Genomic DNA, 24,273 nt, shown 5'->3' with positions numbered 1-24,273 from the left:
ACAACTTTTATTCATGAGGTGGACAGTCATAATCACAATCATCATCGTCATTATCATTATCATCATTATCATCATCATCATCATCATCATCATAATCATCATCATCATCATCATCATCATTATCATCATCATCATCATTATCATCATCATCATCATCATCATCATCATCATCATAATCATCATCACCATCATCATCATCATCATCATCATCATAATCATCATCATCTCTGTCATTACCATTTTGTCAACGAAGCGGGTAACGTTTGTGATATATGTTTTAATTAATTCTTTATAGCAAATAAACTACATAAATTAAAGGTGTACATTTCCAAAAACTACTATAAATCTATTTTTCAAAGACATACAAACTGGACGGTAGTAATATCAGAATATTGTTTAGCAGATTTTTATTTAGTGAACATTGCATTATTATAAATTGCATCGTCTTTAATTGTTTACATAATACCCATTTCCTCCACTTTATCAAGTGATATCGCCATATAATGATGATAATAATAATAATAATAATAATAATAATAAAAGCAATTTTGTTAACTCAGGCTAGCAACATCAGTATTAATACTACTGTTTCTGCGGGCCCTGCAATTATCATTACCCAGCAATTGCCAGGTACCCATTTACACCTGGGTGGAGAGTGGCACATAATTATGGATTAATGCCTTGCCAAAGGATGTTAGTGCCGGGCTCTCAACTCTTGGATTGGTTTGGTTTCATTTTCCGTATAAACAAACATAATACATACACATGAACATAACAATAATTGTAATTACTTTAAGAAAAATACAGATGAATAGCTCTATAGGACCATTACATTGTTAAATGGCTCTAATCTTCCTAGAGTCCCAGATTGAAAGGTTTTCTTTTGGTCGTAATGTTTTATCTTATTAATTTTATCTTTGAATGTATTCTTGCAAGTGTTGTGTGATAGTTAATTAATTTAACAATGCTATTCATTACATGTGCTCTTAATTATTGTAAGAATGAATGTAATTCAGCCCTCATGCTGCCATTTTTAGTATGATCAATCAACCATTCAATTTAATTCAATGAATCAAGTGAATGGCCCACGACACCTCCAGATGAAAGGCCATTAAAATAATTTAAGATAAGTGCTTTTACCGCCTATCAAGAATTAAGAAAGTTAAATTCCTCTTCTCCCTTGTGTACCATGTCACTTTTCGGAAATGGATATTCTTTGGTGTTAGTCGACCTCCATCCTAACCACAATCACGATGACTATGATACAATTAAAAAACGAATAAACAAAATCATGATGTCAAAGGTATCATATAATGCAATACCAATAGTTGGCTTTCAGAAGAAATGGAAAAAACGCAACATTTATTCCTGGAAGGAGAACACAAACATTGTAAAGGCATCCTTGGTATAATGATTAAAATGTAAAGAAATAATGTGAAGTGAATTTCGAACCACTCTTTGAAAAAAGACAAACAATACAAACCATAATGTGACAACTCAAAAAGAAACCACCGGAACATAATAAAATCAAGATAAGAAAAATTATACGAGACGATTATGTCACCCTCTCCCGGAGATTCCTCAAAGAAAATAAGAAGGACAAGTTGTCGATGTTGAAGTAGAAGATAACGTTCATCATCTTCACCGAGTAGCTTAAGACGAGTGAATCAACTTCGTGAATTCTGAAAGGTAGAAAAGGAGAAAAAAATATGCAGTGAATGAAAAGAAACAAGACAACGCAAAGCATAGCATCCTCTCACCAAAAATGGCCTTCATGTATATACGTCGAAGCAAGTTACCTTTTTTTCATAACTTAATCACAATTATAATTAATGAACAGGGGCGGATCTAGCTTTTTGCTAAGGGGGGGTTTGACCCAATGGCGATGCGAAGCGGAGCATCGTCCACGAGCCGCGTAGCGGCGAGGCGATTTCTCTCCAGTGTGCGTTTTTTTTTGTTTTGTTTTTTTCTTTTTTGGCGGCCCAAGGGGGGGGGGGGGGTTTAAACCCCCTAACCCCCCCCCCCCCCGTAGATCCGCGCCTGATGAATGACACATTTTTTAAAACTTAGATCCTCTTCTTTCATGTAATGCAACTCATATGATCCATATTTCATGCATGAGTGATTAACAAACAATTTGAAGAAAAGGGATCCAAAAGTCATTTGGCGAACGGTATTTGAATTTTAAAAAGAGAAAATTACATTTCTAGAAAGTCATTTTCTGTCCTCTCATATGACCCTTCAATCAGGAAAAATGACCTTCAATCAGGAAAAATAAGCCAAGAATTACAAAGTTCTGTTTGTTTAAAGTAATGCTTGCGTTTCCATAATTCATTAAACGAATTCGTTTTCACTGGCTGCCTGCCGTAGCAACAAACAGAGTTGACAAAAGACTTAACTCCGTTTCGTTGACAATCAGCCATGCATCAAGTCTTTTTTCTAAATGTTTGGGACCAATTATCGAAGGCTCATTGTGTATTAAATGAGAATCTGTTTATACTGTCAGCTGACTGAGGTTTTGAAATTGGGGGAAAGGGACGAGAAAGAAAAAAAAACGCCTGGACCCCCTCCAAAACCCTTTCTCTAATCAGCAGCCTTTCAAATTCGTATTTCATTTTAAGAGTAAGATCGGTGCCCCTCCCAATATCATTCCAAAGTGCACTCACCTTCACGGCAGATTTTACCGTCCCCATTGCAGTCGGCTTTCTCGATGATTGCATCGATTTCCTTCTCCGTCATCGGTGGATCGGTGCATGCTGACATCGCTGTACGCAGCTCTTGAGGACTGCAAGCAAATAATTAACAAATAACAAATAGGCCTATATTGAGTTCACTTTCTCCAAATTTGGATTATTCCATTGAAGTCATTGACTTAATTATCGAATATTCTTTTAAATGTATTGAATATTGATCCAGCAGAGGTGCTAAATCTGATCTCGACCATACCATATAGAAAATAAAAATAAGGTCATTGATCTACTCTTACATAACAAGCACAATAATCATCTCCATCCGTCCGGACAATCACGACCCGGGCAAAGACTGAAAACACAAAACTATCCAGACAACTAACCCGTGATACAAATTTACTGATACCCGGATAACTGTCATCCCTAAAACAACAGCTGTTTGCACTATCCTATAGAATATATAGGGTATGTTCTCCCAGGTGGTAGATCGTACATCGCAAGTATTGGATAGTTTTAGAGAGAGAGAGAGAGAGAGAGAGGGGGAGGGGCGGGGGAGGGAGGGGAGCGGGAGGGTCATCATCAGGGATTTGGTATCCTATAACACGCTGTTTAACATTCGTCTTAAGCAAGAAATTGATCCCATAATTGTCCACATTTCTCCAGCAGCGGAAACTTGGTCGGACTATCCATTGGATATTTTTCTTCTTCTAATTTACCTAATACATCTATTGCCATCCTCATAAAAGACTCTGAAAGCACCCCTTTTTATACCCTTTCACTCCTTAAGACTACCCTATCACTATATCACTGTTCAGCTTACCTGAGGGATCCGTTGTGATCCTTGTCCAAGTCGTCGAAAGCTTTAATTAATTGTACTTCTCTTCCGCGCCACTGTTCTGCCTTCCTCATCAAAAACTCAGAAAAGTCCATATCTTTGCTACCTAGCCGAATAAAAAAAATAGACTTCTTAGTTCTCACACAAGTCCTTTTCGAATAGTGATTCATCTTGTATTCTTACAGCTCGATTCAATGTACGAAGATCAGATCCGATGATTCACTTAAATACTGAATGCCTAATGAGTTTAGACATCTTAAAAGTAGAGACCAGTTTTGGAAACGCCGTGTTCTCAAAAAATGAAATGGAAGCTCTAATGACCAATCATGTGAAATAATGTTTTGACTAATACGTGATGATACACAGCTTGCCGGGAAACACTGCCTACTAATTGATATATTTGGTAAGTTAATATATCTATCCGGACTGGATAGAGACCTCGTAGTCCCATACATCTTTTTTTTGTACAATGCTTGCAACTTTACCAAGACTGGGCTAAATTTCGTATCATTTTGATGATTCCAGAACCTTGCAGTACACACCAATACTCATATGCTAGATGATCAACCTTTTCTGATCGATTCCACAACGTTTCTTTCACAATGCAATCGCATGACCAGATCTGGTCACCTTTAAGGTGATAAAAAGTAAACACTCTTATGTTGAAATAAAAAGAGAGTAATCTCTGAGCTCGTTTCGTTAACAAGCAAAGAGTATGATTTGAGTGATACTGTATTGTGTAAAGTACGAACAATTGTGACCGATACAAATGTTGAAACAAAAACACTAATAAAGTTCAGCATAATATTCTGTTTTTTAAGTAAAGGCTTTTCAAAATGAAAATAAAGCCTTTTCCAGAATGACCGTTTGGCTGCAAAAATTCAGAAACTTTAAAACATGTGCAATGGCAATGTAGCTATGATCAGACGTTTTGGAATTAAACCAACGTTTTGTTGTCCATGTTTGACTTATCTTTCCTTGATGAAATATCACAGTCATAGTGGGACATTTAGAAAAGCACCCACACAGTATAACAATTAATTACATTTTAATATTAGCAAAGCGATGTATTTACCTGTGCATAAACAAGAAAAACAAGCCAATCATTGACTGTCCTAAAAGAATGCTTTTTACTTCGTATAAAGAAGAACAATGTATAGCAAATCAAAAAGGCAAGCTCTCGTTTCACCACAGAAAATAGAATTGTGTACTACACTTTATTTTATTTTAATTAATTTTACATTTTACTACAATATTGTTGACCTAATTACCTCTTTTTATAATCCGTCATGAACAGACGTTCAAGCTAGCTATTTATTTATTTATTTGACATCAATTATGTAAAAGATATAAAGTATTCTTGAGTCCAAGGTATATGTTTTGTGAACCGAAAAGTACCAATTAAACATCTTTGAAATATCATTTAAAATCACCTAAAGAAATCTTCTTTTCAGTTTATTTTCTGGCTGCTTCCTGTCGTGTGACGAACTCTAACACGGAATGAAAAACCAGCACTCCAATTGACTGTTTTAAAATCACAGAATTCATTGTTAACATGTTAAACTTCTTTTACAGATTTTGCAACCCATATCAAATAAAAAATTGTTTTATGCTTTAAGTCATAAATTATTAAAGTTCAATTTACGTGTTGTGGTCAGTTGTATCATCTATTTCGTTGTCATTTCCTAAGTCTTCACTATGAACTCACCATCTTTATCAACCATTCCCATCATTTCGTCAATCTTTTCCTGAGTCAAGTCTATTTCAATTGATTTAAACGCTGCTCTCAACTCTTCAGAAGTGATTTTGCCATCGCCATCCGTGTCTTCTGATTTGAAGGAGCTTTTGAATACTAAAAGATGTAAAATAACAAAATTAAAAATAAAGTGTAAATATGGTGTCAGTCAGACAGGGGAGGAAAGGAGTAGAAGATGTGTGTAGGAAACATCGAGTAATATACGTAATAACTAGCGAAAGACTGGCAATTACGAAATAAAATCAAATACTTCTACATGACTAGAAATTATTGGACTGCATAAGAATTTGATTTCATCATTAGGCGTTATTTTGCTTGATTTCTTCAGTATTGCAATCTTTAAGCTGCAAGCAGGCGTGATGGCTCAGTGGTAGAGCAGTGGTCTCATAACTGGGAGGTCCCGTGTTCGAAACCAAGTCAATGCGCTGGTGCATAATACTCATTAGGAGGGGATTGAAAGCCATCGGTCCCCTGGTTGCTATACTTACAAGCTTTTTGCTCTTCGGTAAATAATAATTGGACAGCCTGTAATGAAAAAAGAAATAAACGAAATTAAAAAAGCATTATTAGTGATGAGCGAATTATATTGTGAAATGCCGTATTTTGCTTCATTTAATTGTTATACACCAACGTAAAAGTGAAACCTTAAAGCGAAAAAAATACCGTTGGTAGGCCCTTATACCCTTACATTGTGATTAGATTATCAGGGATGATTTCGTTGCTTGTTTCCTTCTTTACATGGTCCAAGAAACTGCTTAAGCATAATACTATGCAGCTGGGTGTGATGGTCTGAATATTTATTTGGGAGCGAGCGAAGCGAGCTAGCAAAAAAAAAGAGTTGTGGGGTCGCAGTGCAAAAAATTACATTTTATAAAGAGGACAAAACAATCCTAATCATGAAAGACTGAAAAGATCTTTAATAAGAAACAACATTCATTAACATAAAATGCGAGCGAGCGTATCGAGCGAGCTTTGGGTACTAATTGAAGAAAAAGTTGCTCTTAGTCGCTTTAAATTAGGAGCGCATCTTATGGTAAAAGTAAAAGGGGTCACATATCCAAAGTTAAAAGGACACTTATTAGAAAAGAAAAGGAGCACGTGTCAAGGTAAATATAGGAATTAGCATAGTTAATAATGAGACACTACTCGCACCTCATAAGAGGCACTCACCAGAAATTTTAAAAGGCACTTATTACAAACTGAAGGAAAAGGGGCAATTATTAGGAGAGAAATGGCACTAATTTGAAATCATAGAAGCACGCGTCATGATAAAAGGGGCTCTTATTACAAAGTTAAAGGAGCACCTCTCAAATATTAATAAGGGCACTCACCGAAAATGAAAAGAAGCACTTTAAACTCTCAAAAATGTAAGGGACACCTCTCATAGGCAATTATAAGAGGTGAATGGGTACTTGTCAGAGATGGTAAGGGGAATTTCTTGTACCTGAAAAGGGGCGCTCACCTGAGATGAATGTGTAGTATAGGCAATGACGAGCTTGCAACCTATTTTGATCAAATTACGGTGGGTGAACTTTCAAAAGTGAATGGGACATGAGGGTTCCAATGAAAGAGCTACAGAGAACGTACGTCGGGGTGGATGTGCTTTTCGTTTAAACAAAAAAAAATGATTTAAAAAAAAAAAAAAAAAAAAAAAAAAAAAAAAAAAAAAAAAACGATTTTTGGGGGTAAAATTCCATAGGCTAACATGTTAGGCTGCTGACTCTGAAGATAGGGGCGTTGTGAAATAAGATTAAACAGAGCTATACGTTTGTTTGTTTTTCTGCCAGCTCAGGGGTCCCTCCTCCCAGACCACTTTTAAACTTGTAGTAGAATATATAATTTTGAAGAAAAAAAAAACATGAATTAAATCATCTAGTAAAATAATGTTAGTAAATTCAACCCTATATACTAGTCTATTTTGATTTGTGCTAGTATCTTTCACTACAGTAAAAGGGAGGAAACCAAAAAGTCATTTGGCGGGCGGTATCTGAATTTCAAAGAAAAAAAATCACATTTCTAGAAAGTTCATTTTCTGCCCTCTCATATGACACCTTAATCAGGAAAAATGAGCCAGGAATAACAAAGTTCTGTTTATTTAAAGTGATGCTTGCATTTCCATAATTTAATTAAACGAATTCATTTTCACTGGCTGCCTGCCGTAGCAACAAACGGAATTGACAAAAGACTTAACTCCGTTTCGTTGACGATCAGACATAGACGAAACGCTCCATGCATGGCTGATTGTCAATGAAACGGAGTAAGTCTTTGTCAATTCTGCTTGTTGCTCCGGCAGGCAGCCAGTGAAATTATTTTTTTTTAAATCAAATTATGGAAATTGAAGCATCACTTTAAACAAACAGAACTTTGTTATTCCTGGCTCTATTTTCCTGATTAAGGTGTATGAAAGGGCAGAAACTGAACTTTCTAGAAATGTGTATTTTTATCTTCGAAATTCAGATACCGCCCGCCAAATGACTTTTTGGTTTCCTTACTTCAAATGGTTTTTAATCACTCATGCGTGAAATATGCATCATATATGAGTTGCATCAAGTGAAAGAGGAGGATCTAAGCTTTACAAATATGTGTCATTTATTAATTATAATTGTAGTAAATTATGTAAAACATCGATAATTCTCGGTATCGATTTTTCTGGGTCGCACAGTATTATTGCAGCAGTGATCGTTGACCCCCCCCCCCCCCCCCACTCCGGGGTCGGAATGACCGCATGCATGTTACCAAAATGTCCGGTAAAGGGGTACTTTTCACGCACCAAAGTCCGGCTCGTACATACACAAAATTGACTTTACACGCCGGACTTAGGGGGTGGTTTCAAAAGGAGGGAACACGCATATGCGTACCCTAAATAACACTGAGTTGGGGGGGGGGGGGGGGGGTGGCCGGGTCGTCTACGTATCAACAATTAATGTATGCTACTGGATTCCATCCACAGACAATCCATTATACCTAATAGGTGAATAGAATGACCAGGGTTTCGAGAGAGAAATATGACGAAATGAAATTTGTTAAACTGGTGTATTAATACCTCATTATTATTGAAGCCCTCAACTTTAGACGACAGCAACACATGTCAGGAAGGAAAACAAAATTGAATTATGATTTAACAACTTACCATCCTTAGAAATTGGGATTGACACGGCAAAATTGAAGATAGAAAGTAAAAATTTCTCTGGATCTCAGGTACCTAAAGTCTAAACCTCTCTTCTAGTCGACTTGCTTTCAAGGAGTGGCAAGGGTGGAGTGCTGACGAAGAGTATTATTCAAGAAAGAGTGATAACTCCTGAAATAAAGCACGTGACCATATGCTAGGAATGTTGTTGTTGTTATTTTAGTTAAGAGCGTGTCTGCTATTTTTGAGTGAGATGGAATGTTAAATCTGAGGGGTGTTTGTGCTCTCTGAAAGGAGCGCACAATGGGGGCAGTGCGATTAAAATCTCAAGGGATGAACTAGAGTTGTTATCGCTCACAATGGCTATCCAGGGGACCTAAGGCGGACCCCTGGACCTCATTAATAAAGATAAAATTGGTGTCCAAGAAAACCCGCTGTTAAATAAAATCGTCCTTCGTTAGGAGAGAATGAAAGTTGTATGTAGTTTCAGCTTCTAACAACCACTCCTGTGGACTTTTTGTTGTTTTATCCGTTACTCAATTTCTTGCTGTCTGCTGCCTCGAGGCTTGAGATTACTGGAGCAAAGAAAGGTAACAATGTATAGCAAGAGCACCAATTCAGTGAAGGACTAAATCCTTTTTAGATGGACAACTCAACAATGTGGGTATCATCCCATAATATCAAGCTGTCTGCTATTTTTGAATGAGATGGAATGTTAATCTGAGGGCTTGTTGTGCTCTTTGAAAGGAGCTCACAAATGGGGGCGGTGCGATTAAAATTTTCAGGGGATGGATTAGAGTTTTTATTGCTCACGATGGATTGTAGCCTAGCTGTGGCTGGAAAATTCACCTTCGTGGCCAACACCCCTCATTCATTCCAAAATCAGAAAGGTCTGATCCTCTCGAGATCTCATATGCAATCTGATTAAACTGCCCTAAATCTCCAATCCACTTTGGCTCTCTCAATAACAACTTCCTTAAAGATACTATGTCCCTTTTGCAGCCAACATCAAATTCTGTATAACTTTGCAGGAATTATGAATATGTTATGTTTGTCCTATTTGTGAAATCTGAACGTTACCAGTGTCCTAATATTCAAATTATGCAAGGAAACCCATTTTCTTGCTAGACTTCATTGTCAGACACTATTGAGTGACTGACTGGCTTTTTTCTTCTTTGGTAATAGCATACATAAAATGAGCTGTAAAGGGTAATTTTGTCTATAACCCACTTCTTGTAATGGCCAAAATTAAACTGATTGAATCTTTGCGCAGCATAAAACGTACGACCATTCGGTACAATGGTCTGAAAATCAAATTATTACTTACTGGCTCTATAGCTCTTAAGTCGATTCGACAACTAAAAGTCGTTATTTTCCCACTTAAAGACATTTTTAAGCACCCCCCTTTTTTTAGGGAAGTTCTAAATTAGTATTATCTTTCAAATGCCGTTGGAATTTTACCTTTTTTTTTTTGGGCCTGCAAATAGGACAGTCTCTGCCTAAACAACTCGACAGTGTCAGGAGAGTTGAGAATGAAAAAAATCCCACCACACAATGACAGCGAGACATATGAGCTAAGAGAGAAATTCCTACACTTTCATCTGCAGTAACAAGCTAAGAAATTGAAATGTCGACGTGTGTCACAAGAGGGATTTATCTTGAGCCCCCCCCCCCCCTCCTATTGCTCAGACTTTGCGCTTTACTTCTTTAGCGTGTTCAATAAGTGGCAATGCGGTGCGCGGATGTGACTTTTGGGAAATGGTCGCAGAAATTAACCAAGATTTCTGTCCTAACAGAAATTAAATAAAAGGTTGTTCCAACTTCCAAGGCATGACATAATTATATGAGTTGAAAGCAGAAGTATGAGGCTTTCTTTTCATGCAATAATCTAAGAAAATGAAATGTCGAGGTATGTTCCAGATCGGGTTGTAAATAGGCATGTTTTTAAACAATTTTGGAAAAATCCTCCATTATCAATACAAAGTTTGAGGATAAATCACTAATCTATCAAAGATTGTTCCAAGGCGAGACATAATGAGCTGGAAGACGAATTCTTACACTTTCATCTCCAGTAACAAGCTAAGAAATTGAAATGTCGACGTGTCTCACAGGAGGGATTAAGATTGCCCTCCCCCTCCCCCGCTCCCGCTCTCACTAAGTGCTTGATTTATTTAATCTGTCGGAGGGGACCTTTATACTTGAATATTACACTACCTGCCTTCCATTTAATGAGAAATCCTTTACAAGAAACCATATCAAATTTCAATGCAGATTGCCTAAAAACATAATGATAATAATAATGATAATAATAATAATAATAATAATAATAATAATAATAATAATAATAATAATAATAATAATAAAAAAAACCTGAATTAAATCATATATACAATTCCATTCAAAGAAAAGGACAGTTCACAGGAATCAAATGTCATAAACATTGCGCTTGCCACCTATAAGGTTGTTGTTGTGTTTTGGTTTATTGGCGATTAGTCAGTAATTTGACTATTGTCACCAAAATACTTTACGGCACGTGTTATATCTCTCATTTTTGTATTTTTGAAAAATATATTTATTTCGTTTTATATTTATCTATCTTTTAAGATAGTATCGAAAAATAATATCGTAAGCAAAACATTCATGGGCTTTGTTAGTGTTTCTTAACAGTACGTGCAGATTATTGGTTATATCACATACACACCTTCCATAATTCATGTCATTCTTACTTCTTTTTATTCATTTGTATTTATTTATCAATGGAGGTATTTATCAATGGAGGTCTTTATAATAGCGATACGCGCATATCGTGGACATATTGTGCGAGAATGGGAAAGCGTGTCTGTTTTTTTTTTATAGGGGTGAGAAGACATGAGCCCCTGAACGCTGGCGTACTGATGGGGGGAGGGGGTATGATCGGCGATAGCCACTAGCACGAGCACACGCCCACACTGATTTACGCAAGCGCGCGCGATCGCGCACGCACAAACACACAACACACAACACACACACACAACACACACAACACACACTTTTTTTAATTTATTTTTTAACAATTTTGTTTTATTTCTCCAGATGTGTAATACAAACGATGACATACAATTGAATAAAATAAACGTGTTCAATATTGATGCTTTGACATAAACACAATTAAACACAAACTTATTTGCAGTATAATATAACTTAGCAACAAAGTAAACGTATAAGTACCTAAACATAATATGTCAATTGTAAATGTTATTTACTTATATATTACAACAACAAAAAACTTAAACAAATCTGGAGGTAATTTTACTGAAACAATCCTGCCCCTTCCCTGCCCCCTCCATCACATAAACATACTCACCCTCTATCACACACACACACAGACACGTACACCCACGCACACACACGCACACACACACCACAAACACACACATACCCAAACACATGTACATACATTTATACATGCATACATACATGCACGCACATGCCAAATTTGACAACCATAAAGTAAAAGAATTGGACATATATATTTCGAAATATTGACAGCTGCAAACTGTAGTGTTTTATTATAATGAACTCCGAAATAAGACGACACACTTTCAAGTAGTAACATAAAGATTGAGTATTTCGTCAGGAAGATGTGAACTCTTTATTTTGAGTCCCATCACTTAGAAAATGATGTATAATGGTAAGGGAGGGGCATTTTAGGGAGGGGCAGTAGTGAGCAGGCGAATCACTCAAAGAGTTCGCGAAGCGCGCTCATTAGGGGGTGTGGGTGATAGGCCTACCGCGCGAAGCGCGGAAGCTTAGACGTTTCCTTAAATTATTAGGAAAAGAAGACGATTTATTGTACCGTTCTCGACTGTTAAAGGTACTATGTCCCTTTTGCAGCCAACCTCAAATTCTGTAGAACTTTGCAGGAATTATGAATATGTCATGTATGTCCTATCTGTGAAATTTAAACGTTAGCAGTGTCCTCATATTCAAATTATGCAAGGAAACCCGTTTACTTGCTAGACTTCACTTTCAGACACTATTGAGTGAGTGACTGGCCTTTTTTCTTCTTTGGTAATAACATACATGAAAAGAGTTGTAAAGGGTACATGAGCATTTGTCTTCATCAATAACCCACTTCTTGTGATGGCCAAGATTAAACTGATTGAATCTTTGCGCAGCATAAAACGTATGACCATCATGGGTGTCGATCCTTACGTAATACCTATTCATCAGGGGGGGGGATGAATGAATAGATCATCCCCCCCCCCTGATGAATAGGTATCAGTTACGGATCGACACCCATGATGACCATTCAGTACATTTGTCTGAAAATCAAGACTATTACTTTTGGGCTTTATAGCCCTAAAGTCGATTTGACAACTAATAGTTGTTATTTTCCCACTTGAAGACATTTTCAAGACTCCACCCATTTTCAAGACTCCAAGCCTCCACCCACAGATGCCAGCTTGGCTCATGTTGAGAATTTCAAACGTTATATTCAATTTATTTGAGAAGGAGACGAACGTTATTTTAAATTAATTGTATTTATATTTCAATTTTTTTCTTGTCCTATTTTATCATTTTAACCATGGTCATTGTTTTTCCTTGTTATATATGTGAGAAACCCGTAAAGTGTAATAAAAAAGCGCTACTTTGTATAAAATGTAACCAATGGATACATATTTCATGTGGAGATGTATCTTCCAAACAATATGATGATAAAACTGAACAATTTCACAATTGGCAATGTACCAAACAGTGGCGTACGCAGGATTTTTTCAAGGGGGGGGGGGTTTAAAATCGGGTCCAAAATTTCGCAACGACTCAGGAAAATTTGAAAATCGCGCCGGCAAAAAAAGGGGGGGGGGGAGGGGGGTAAGCGGACACTTTTTTTTTTTTTTGGTAGTCCAAAAAAAATCGCAACGACTCAGCCAGCCGAAAAGTCGCTCAGTGGGGGGGGGGGGGGGGGGGGGGGGGGGGGGGGGGGGGGGGGGGGGGGGGGGGGGGGGGGGTAAGAGGGACACTTTTTTTTTTTTTTTGGTCTCGAAATTTGAAAATTTGACATTTTGTTCCTTGGGGGGGGGTTAAGGTCACCTTTCTTAGGTCAGCCGTGGGTTTTTTGTTTTTTTTTTATTTAAAAAAAAAAAAAAAAAAAAAAAAAAAATCCAAAGGGGGGGGGGGGGGTTTAGGGATTTTTTAGGGGGGTTTATACACATAAAAATACCAAAGGGGGGGGTTAACCCCCCAACACCCCCCCCCCCCCCCCCCCCCCCTGCGTACGCGCCTGGTACCAAATGTATTTTCCTAGAAATGCCGCTTTGGAATGTTGAGGATATAGTAAAAGATAGAAATGTGAGCTTGAACCAGGGACTTGTTAGTTGACAAATTCTGTTGATATAGACATTGACTTAAGTACGAATACCTGTACCTCTATAAATGACTTTCCAAAGGGTAAAGGATTGAAAATTGCACATTTAAATATTCGTAGTCTTAGAAATAAGGTGGATGATCTGCAATTATATTTGAAAGAAAATCCGTACGAAATCCTGACCTTGTCAGAAACATGGCTAAGTGAAAACATTTGTAATTCATTGTTACAAATTGATGGGTATCATTTTGAAAGACTAGATAGAGACGAAAAGGGAGGAGGAGTTGGATGTTTTATACAAAAGAATATTAGACGACCTGATCTTGAAGACCGTGAAATAGAAATTATGTGGCTAGAGATAAGACTACACAATCACAAACCAAAGTATCTTGGAGTTGTATATCGTCCACCTAACAGTAGAAGTGCTTTTTTCAATAACCTAGAAATTAATTTAGAAAAATATATGTATGTTATCAAATGATATTGTAATATTAGGTGATTTAAATTGTAATATGTTAACTCAGAATAATCTTTTAAAACAGATACATGATCTGAGTGACAATATGCATTTGTCTCAGCTGATGAGGACCCCGACACGTATAACCGTTAATAGTACAACCCTTATTGATCTAATTCTTGTGTCAAATAATTTGAAATCACTGGAGAGTGGCACACGGTCTATCGGTCTAAGTGATCATTTATTGATATACCTTGTATTGAAAGAAAAACCACCGCCCTCTATATGTTTTGTGAGTACCTACCGTTCATTTAGAAACTTTAATGAAAATTCTTTCAAAAATGATGTTAAAGATATAAACTGGGATAATTTGTACTTAAACAATCGCAATGTTGAGAATATGTGGAATATTTTCAAATGTAAATTCAAAGACATTTGTGATCTTCATGCACCGTATGTCACAGTAAGAAAACGTTCTAGGGGGTCACCTTGGATTACCACCGAATATTTATGTATCGCAAGAGATAGGAATTATTTTAAATGCAAATTTGATAAACACAGAACTACAGACTACTTGGAAAAGTTTAAAGAATTCAGAAATAGGGCAAATGTACTGAACAAGAAGTTAAAGAAACAATATTATAAGAATCTTTGCATTGAAAATGGTAATGATATGAACAAATCCTGGAAAGTACTCAAAAACCTACTCCCAAAGAAAGATGCCAATTCTGATCATAAAATTCTTGTAAATGACCAAATTGTAGTAGACAAAGAAAAAGTAGCAGAATTGTTTAATGAAAGTTTCAATAATATTCAAAGCCAACTAACATGAGCGAATGATTCTCATCTCAATATAAATGCATTGCAAACATTACCGCAAACAGCACATGAATTCAAATTTACAGAGATCGAGGAATGTTTTGTATTAAAAGAACTACTCAAGCTTGATGTTTCAAAAGCAGTTGGTATTGATGATCTTCCTCCAAAGCTACTTAAAATAGCTGCCCCACATATTGTTAGATTCTTAAAAGTATTGTTCAATTGTTCATTGTCAAAAGGGTACGTTCCTCATGAATTCAAAGTTGCTAAAATAACCCCTATTCATAAAGGTGGAAACAAAATGGAATTAACTAACTACCGACCTATTTCCATTCTCCCCACGATGTCAAAGATATTTGAAAAAGCAGTGCACAATTAGATATACTCTTACTTAAACAAACATTCTTTGTTAAGTGAACGGCAATCAGATTTTAGACCAGGGCATTCAACTCTAACATGCTTGACTGAAATAGTCGAAGGTATACTTGACAATATGGACAAAGGTCTGGTCACTGGAGCCATTTTTCTTGACCTGAAAAAGGCGTTCGACGTTATACCACATCCATTGATTATTAAGAAAATGTTATTGTATGGTATTGGGGGAGTTGAACTTGAGTGGTTCGAATCCTATCTATCTAATAGGCAACAATGTGTATTCTTGCAAGGGACGAAGAGTAATTTTCTAACTGTGAAATCAGGAATTCCACAAGGATCAATACTGGGGCCATTAATTGTCTGCCTCTATGTGAATGATATTTGTAACCTGCAACTCCATTCTAAGACAAAGATTTCCTTATATGCAGATGACACGGCAGTATTTCATCATGGAAAGGATTATAAAGTTTGTGAATACAATCTCTAAAAGATTTTACCCGTATCTTGAAATGGCTAAAATACAATGGACTGTTTTTAAATGCAAATAAAAACAATACTATTTGGTTCCAAAAGAAAAATTCAAAATAATAATATTTGTATTCGTTACAGTGACAATGTACTCGACTCAGTCGAAAGTATGAAATATCTAGGTGTAACACTAGACAAAAGTTTAACATGGTCGTTACATGTAAAAGAAGATGTTAAGAAAGTATCGGGCACGATTGCCTGCATTAGACGTATACGCAATTATATTTCCCGTAAGAATCTGATTACATTATACTATTCTCTTATCCTACCGCATTTAAACTACTGTAATTCAGTATGGGGAAATACTTCGAAACAAAATCTAACAAAGTTGCAAAAATTACAAAATAGATATGCACGATTAGTTCTTCGTGCCGAATATTTTACACCCCAAAATGTTTTAATGAGTAAATTGAAATGGCGGTCATTAGAGGAAAGAATTAAATATCAGAAATGCATCTTGATTTTTAAAATCATAAACGACCTATCACCACCATATCTTAATCCATGTATAAGTAAAAGACCGATATTACATTCTACTCGTTATGCTTTAAACAGTCCATTATTCATTCCAAAATGTAAAACAAATTTAAAACGAAAACCTTAGCGGTTTCAGGAGCTAAAATATACAATAAATTGCCCTATCATATTAAAAATTGTAAGTCGCTGCAAAGTTTTAAAAAGAATGTCAAAACCTTTCAGTTTCCCTTGTAAACATATTTTCACGTTAACTTGACCTTTATATATACATTTCATTCATCTAGTTTTCTCAATTTGATAGTTGTATTTTTTCCTTATAATTTATTGTTAATGCGTGTTTTTTCGTTACCTATGTTTAATTATTGTATATACCATGTATATTTTACCTTTGCAGTGGCGGATCCAGGGGTGGGCCGAAACGGCCGCGGCCCCCCCCCCCCCCTATTGGCGAAGGAAAAAAAAAGTGAGAAGGAAAAAAGAGAAAGAAAAAAAGAAGGAAAAAAAGGGGGGAAAAGGAGAAGATAAAAAAAAGAGAACAAAAAAGTAAAGAAAAGAGAGAGAGTTCAAAAAAGAGGAAAGAAAAAGAAGAGAGGAGCCGGGGAGAAAGAAAGACAACGAAATGGCACTAAAAATTAGTGACAGTAACGACGAATAAGGGAAAGACAAGGGGAAGGGGGTGCGTGAAGGCGGATGCATTGAGGGGAGGGGGGGGGGGGGAGGGGTGACTGGCCGTATTCTTATTTTTAGGTTATGCGAAACTGAGTCGAAATTATGCTTCTTTTCAAAACAATCTTAGCATGCTTGTTTATGTTAAGCCGGAGTGCATGAAAAGGTTAGTGTAGAAACACTTCTGAAAAGGCCGCGCCTGGCCCCTCCAAAGAACGGCAGAATGGTAATCTATAAATTATGGGGTCATTCTTGATGGCTTTGGAGTCGTTATTAAGGAGGGGGCCGGTGTGACGGCGTTTAGTGTGACTGGCGGATCGTGTTCGCGGAACAAAATCCGCCCGCAGATATTGTTCCCGTCACAAAATCTGCCGGCAGATATTGTAACCCACCACGCAGAGTGGCTGGCAGATAGTGTTCCGTTTTGCAGCTATCGTTCCATTCTGAAGGTATCGTTTTTATGAGTGGTATACGGTCTCCGCTTGCTGCATGCATGCATGCTGGCTAGGCTGCGTGCGATTGCAATTGCATGTGTACCGTAGTACTATACTGTATACCACCATGGATTCTGAGTGCGAGTACGAGTTCGAGCAAGAGGCCGCTCTTATTAAGAGTTTTTCAATGTTGGTGTGTTTTCCTTCTGCACTATTTTATTTTTGTCACTTTGTGGGAAGTAAAAGAAGGAGTTAAGCATTTTTACAATGATTGCCATACTAGGGCAAGGAAAGTTGAAGTGATTAATCATGTCCTGTATAATGTGTAATTTAATTTCTATGGCTCTAAGTCCTCTCTCTTTGAAATTCAAAGGAACGGATTGGATTTGTTGAGTGCAAGGTTTAAAAAGAATGTAATAGATTTCCATCACCTCAGCCATTTTTTTGAATAAAATCCATTATGTAATTATCAGCGTATGCAGAGTACCCAACCACGGGGTGAACAACTTGTATTTAATGGCTTAGGCAGTTTTTGTAAGATTCAAAAGATTAAGATTGTAAAGACATTGTTGGGAAATAAAAAGATTTTATTGCAAAGAGTCTCGTACGATTCTGTTAGTGTTTTCTTTGCTTTTTATGGATGGAGTGAGGGCCAAACAAAGTGCCTATCTTCTCCATTGTTGTGTAAAATTGCTTGGAGGACCCTTCGACCATTGATCGAGTAGTATTAATAACCTTCCACAACAGGCATGTGTTTAAGTGTGTTTGCACCCGTTTGTTGTGGACTTGTGTAGTGAAAGAATGTGTGACTTCAAGTTTTAGTTAAGAGGTGTTGTACGGGAAATAAGCACCAACACTAGGTTTAACACCGTACTTCAAATCAGTTTATTTAAAGGTAATATCTTAGTTAAGGGAAAGGAATATATCATCTCTAGTTATTCTTATTTCATTCAAGCACTATTTATTTTCATTGTATTTATCACCAGGATCTTCATTGTAACAGTATATTCCAGACAATGATGATATTTTTTATCACTATTTCAAAAAGTCAATCTATATATGAATAAAAAATATCTCTGGATATAAAAACAAGCGTTCTATGACGAAGTTTAAAAAAAAATTCCAGATCACTCGCTTGCTCACAAAGTATGTTCTCGATTATTATCATAATCCAAGTTCCTTTCTGATAAAGATGGTAATCCATTGTGATAGAAAGGCGACCAACATGTATATTACACTTTGTGTCTTATGAAGGAAAGTAAACAATAATCCTCCTCCATAATCGCCAATTTGTACACCCCTCCTTGACAATAGAATTATGCTGGATGAAAAAGAAGAAAAAACATTTCTGTGAAAAAAACTTCATTATTTTGGCTTGCTCGCTCGCTCGCAAATCTTTTTCTCTTTCTGTATCAGAATTTCTATATCTTCACTATTTGTGCTGATAGAAAGCAAGGGCAGGTGTACCAGAAATTCAAGGTTTATTTTCCCAAAACGCTACACCGTTAGTTTTAATGAAAGGACGATGACTGTGAGGGAATTTGCGCTATAATTATTTTGAAATAAACATTCCAATGATTCCAAAAATTCGCTATCCTCATCAGCTCGCCCGTGTCCTACACTGTCTTTACAGTATTGAACAATAACTATACTGATGAAACCCATTACAATTAAGAAAATAGTTTATGATATTGTAAATCTGTTTTTTCTATCATGTAGAGTGACCTTAAAGTTCACTCCCCCCCCCCAAAAAAAAAAAAAAAATGAAGGGAGGATATGGGATGATGCAAAGAGCCTCGATCACCCCCCCCCCGGCCCACAATTCAAGTTTCGTAATCAGTACAACCGAATAAAAAAATGTTATAAATCTGTAAGGGATGCACAGTAATGGCAAATTTTAAATTGATAAAGAAATACAATATAATCCTTTTCGTCTATTGGATGCGGACAACTTCTAAAGGTGGCAAAATAACCTGAATTATACTCTGTAAGGATTCGAGAATAGTTTGAAAATAGGGGTAAAACAAATTTAAGTTTATTAGGTCTATATTGTTTTATTAGCTTATAAATCTATTTTTAAAGAAATGATGGAAGCCGTTGATAATTTCTATTTCTTGCAATTTATCATATAAAATCAAAGGAATCTGTTTGGTTTTTTTTTTTGGGGGGGGGGGGGGGCTTACCAATGTTTAAAACGCTACTATGGGAGTCAGGTTGTTTTATTCTAAAATGTTTTCTTGGCTAACAAATGCAGTAATACAAAAGTTTGAAAGATTCCAAACAAACACGTCAATTTGCTCTGACCAATCATGACCCTTCCCATATCTGCCTTCATTTTAGTTATAAATGAAAAGAAAGAAAATGAAAAAGCACAGAGACTGGATCACAGGAAAAATGTTTAATGAAATGAAATAAATACGTAATTAAATTATGATTTATTTCTGTTAAAACAGCAGTTGGGGAGGAGGTCTTATGTATAGGCCTCTAGAGGCCATTAGACCCACTCGGGCAAAAATAAAACAAAAATGCCAAAATGTCAATTATGCTGGTTTTAACATAAAATTAGAACGATGTACAAGAAGAATGGACAAGAAGAAAAAGAGACAACAAGGCTTTGTCGCCTGTGGGCGTCAATGCAATAAAGGGGGATGCTTTTCGGAATAGCCTACAGATTCAATGTCCAATACGAACAAATCAGACAATTTAAGTCTAGCAATCCGCCATGTTATTCACGATAGAATTATCAGACCATGTCCTGTAGCCACTAGCGTACCTATGGGGGGGGGGGGGGAGGGGCCGGATTGCCCCCCCCCCCCCCCCCCCGACGAAAAAAAGAAGAGAAGAAAAGAAGAAAAGAGAAAAGGGAAACGAAAGGAAAGAAAAAGAAAGAAAAGAAGAAAAAAGGGAAAGAGAGGAAAGAAAAAGAGAAAGAAAAAAAGGAGAGAGAGAGAGAGAGAAAAAAAATGAAAGAAGTAGGGAAGGAAAGAGGAAAAGAGTGACGCATTTGCCGACAGAAATTTTGAAGGGCTTCATAAGCCCAGTTCCTGTCACTGTTGAGGGAAAAATCAGTTCGTAATGCCTCGCGCTCGCATGATTATTTTTTATCACTGATATGTGGATTAAGATACAAAAAGGGGGCTAATTACTTTTTTGTATTTGTTTTCAGGTCGATCACGATGTAGAAACAAATTAGTTGCATGTTTCAATATTATAGGGGGTAATGATTATAAATACTTCAAAAGGTTTTTAATTTGATAAGAGCCTAATTAAACCATGGAATAATTAACATTTAGGATAGGGAAGGAGGGTGGTAGATGCTATGCATTTGTTAATCGGCAAATTTGGATGACGTCGCACCCTTAAAAGTTGGCAGCAAATTTGGGTGTCACACCCCTAACCCTAACCCCCCCCCCCCCCCCCTCCCAATAAAACAATCTTTTTCGAATTATGAAGACTTTTCAAATCAACAAAACATAAGTAAGGTACGGGGATGCATGAAATCGCGCGATCGCAAACATCAAAATACCGTGGGAGGGGGGAAAACCCTCCCCCCCCAAAAACCCCCCTCCCCCCACCCCCCCCCCCCCCCCCCCCCCCCCCCCCCCCCCCCCCCCTGACGCGGTATGCCAGGTTCGCCACTGCCTGTAGCTATATAGGAACAAAATCCGCCAATGCACATTATCCGCCGTGTTCACTAACGGCAGATTTGGTTGTAGCGGGTACGATATCCGCTGCTGATCACGATATCTGCTAGGCAGATTTTGTTCCGAGAACACGATCCGCCAAGGTAACAAGATCTGCCGTCACACCGGCCCTACTCAAATGGTAGTGACCGTAACGATGGATAAGGGAATAAGGAGGAAGGGATGCACATGCAGGCGCGTACGCAGGGGGGGGGGGGGGAGGGGAGGGGGAGGGGGAGGGGGGAGGGGTGGGGGAGGGGGAGGGGGGGTCGAACCCCCCTCAAATTTTTGTCAAGTTGGTCCTGATGTGTATAATGCGTAGACCAGGGGTTCTCAAACTTTTTCTTTGACGGTCCAGAAGCGATTTCTATGAAAGCTGTAAGGTCCGAAATGACACTTGTATACTGAAAATAATGAGGCTTGTTTTTGGTCTATATCTGATCCAAGGAGAATTGTTACAGTTTAAAAAACAGAACCGCCAGTGCTTCCACTCGTTTAAATAGAGTTTCCTGAAAAAGAACACCCAATATCCTGGAATTTGAAAGAATTTTCTTAAAACTTTCAAAATGCCTCTTACTTGGATTTCTTATTTGGATGAATCGCTACCAGCGCTCAAAATACACGGGGGCGGTGGGCGATTCGCCCCCGTGAGCTACATAATCGCCCCCGTCAGGTTGCTCACGGGGGCGATTGCAAAATTAAAAATCGCCCTCGTGGAATTATAATACAAAGATTTTCTTTTCTGTTATAACTTTAACACAATATTGAGTTTCAATTTTCAAATGAAATGGAACTTAGATTAGCGTGCAAGATGTCTTGTTTTATGAGTAGGCCTATTATTACCGATTCAGCTCACAGTGTAGCCTATAATCTAGGCGGAGTGCCGAGCTTTTTTCTTTGCTGCTAGACTAACCCTAAGCAGAACGTCTGATACGGCGAGACTACGAACCGTGAGTCGCGAAGCGGCTCACCGCCTATAATCACTGGTCTAGCTTTAGTCGTTGTTTTTTATTATCGACATTGAATCCGTGCCAGTTTTCGTACGAAAAACTGCCACGGATTCAAAGTCGATAATAAAAAAACAACGACTAAAGCTAGACCAGTGATTATAGGCGGTGCGCGGCTCACGGTTCGTAGTCTCGCCGTATCAGACGTTCTGCTTAAGGTTAGTCTAGCAGCAAAGGAAAAATCTCGGCACTCCGCCTAGATTATAGGCTACTCACAGTGCAGTGCCGCCGTCAGCAGTGGTTATAGGCCTACTGCGCCCTTAGTAGCGGTACGTGTGCACGCTGCCGCGCTATGTCTGCTGGAGCTGGAGGCGATCGCGCAAGGGCAGAAACATGGTCATGGAGAAGTTTTTCGTTGTGAAAGCGTTAACCCGCTGAAATCTGGTGATTTCAAATGACTAGCAAATAATGAACCTCGACCAGTAAATCAATATTAGGGACCTTTAGATTTGCACGATGGGAACGTGGACTGAAACGTGTGACCTCCTTTTAAGGCAGTGCCAGTGCTTAAAAGGACGTGACATGTGACTGCCAGTGCCTTAAAAGGACGTAACACGTCCACGTCCACGCAAATCTAAAAGTCCCTATTGAGAAGAAGAGGAAGACCAAGATGTCGTGGAATGATAATGGTAACATGGGCAGATCTACGGGGGGGGGGGTTAGGGGTTTAACCCCCTCCTCCCACCCCCGGCCCCCTTGGGCTGCCAAGTGAAAATGTGATATTAAAGCGGGGGGGGGGGGGGGGGTGCTGGAGAGGAGGACTACTAATCTATTTTATTTTTTCATGGGGGGGGGGGGGGGGGAGTGAAGCGCCGTTTTAGCATGACTTTCTTTTTAACTCTTACTTTTACCTATCTCAGATAACCCTAAGTTTTTGGTTGCTGCTTTATATGTAGTTGATAATGCATGATTAAAGTAAAGAGAGAGAGAGAGAACCACCATCATTTTGCAATGGTTCAGGGTTCGTGTAATGTACATTTGAAACCATTTCTTAGCGTCTCAACCCTAACAAAATGGCAAAACTATTTTGAGGAAAAGCATTATACTGAATTAAATAAAGAATAATAGCTTTATATTGCATGATACTAATACTGATACGGCTAAAGACAATGTGGTATTTGTATAGAGGTATTCCAAAATGACATTCTGATAATCACATTTGTTCTGGTATCATAATGTATATACGCATAATACAACTGATCTTTATGATTTCTTAACGTGACATAGCTTCTTTTCCCCCTGCAAACAAAAAAGAAAACAAGGTTATTTAATAAAAGGATCATGCGACAAATAATCATTGTGATTCAATTGATGCAAGGATTTTTTTGAATAAGCAATGCTTTTCACCAGAATCCTCTTTGTAAAAACGACTTTTACAAATCTCAGCCATGCAAATCTGCCACTGTGTTGTAAGATCACTTTCAGATTAGGAGAAGTGTATTCTTTAATGAGTATTTTACATTGAATGGAACGTCTCAACTCAGTAAGCATGACTGAGATTTGTAAAAGTTGTTTTTACAAAGAAGATTCGGGTGAATAGCAGTGCTTATTCAAACAAATATTCGCATCAATTTGAATCACAATCATTATTTGTCGCTTAATCCCTTTTAATGACCTTGTTTTCTTTCTCGTTTGCAAGGGGAGAAGAAGATATGTCACGTTAAAGACATCATAAAGATCAGTTGTATGCGTATATATTATATACACAGGCCAGTAACAGCTATGTAGCTCGTAAATTCGTAAGAGGGAAAATGCTGATGGAATGATAATGATGAAATAGCAATAATTGAGGAGTATCATAGGTACCAATTCAATGGATATTTGTATAAAAAAGAGCCCCCGTCAGTACTAAAAGAGCCCCCGTGAGGAAATTCCAAATAGTCGTCAATGAGCGATAGAAATTGTAATTTCCTCCTTGAAAGTCACATAACCCCTTTCATTTCATTTTAGAATTTAACCTCTCTTTCTCTCTTAAAGACAATTTCATATAACTTCTGTTTCGTATTGTTGTACTTTCGTCCGCAGACTACTTAAGCACATGTCGAGCCAACTCAGTCGGAAATGTATATGTA

General features: G+C 37.6%; 1 protein-coding gene across 1 annotated transcript; it reads right to left on the bottom strand.

The window, feature by feature from the left end:
• Nucleotides 1-390: 390 nt before the first annotated feature.
• LOC100888959 (calcium-binding protein SPEC 2C) lies at nt 391-8,651 on the bottom strand. Its single transcript, XM_030980845.1, has 6 exons — nt 8,412-8,651; nt 5,770-5,806; nt 5,234-5,377; nt 3,511-3,631; nt 2,667-2,785; nt 391-1,682 (listed from the first exon to the last, which is right to left on the bottom strand). Exons 1-6 carry the CDS (start codon nt 8,412-8,414, stop codon nt 1,654-1,656), a joined length of 453 nt encoding a protein of 150 aa, XP_030836705.1. The 5' UTR covers nt 8,415-8,651; the 3' UTR covers nt 391-1,653.
• Between the last annotated feature and the right edge of the window lie 15,622 nt (nt 8,652-24,273).

The sequence above is a fragment of the Strongylocentrotus purpuratus genome, unplaced genomic scaffold (genome assembly GCF_000002235.5).
Source record: "Strongylocentrotus purpuratus isolate Spur 01 unplaced genomic scaffold, Spur_5.0 spur5_scaffold_11, whole genome shotgun sequence".
Lineage (NCBI taxonomy): Eukaryota > Metazoa > Echinodermata > Echinoidea > Camarodonta > Strongylocentrotidae > Strongylocentrotus > Strongylocentrotus purpuratus.
This window is presented reverse-complemented; position numbering and strand designations above follow the sequence as displayed.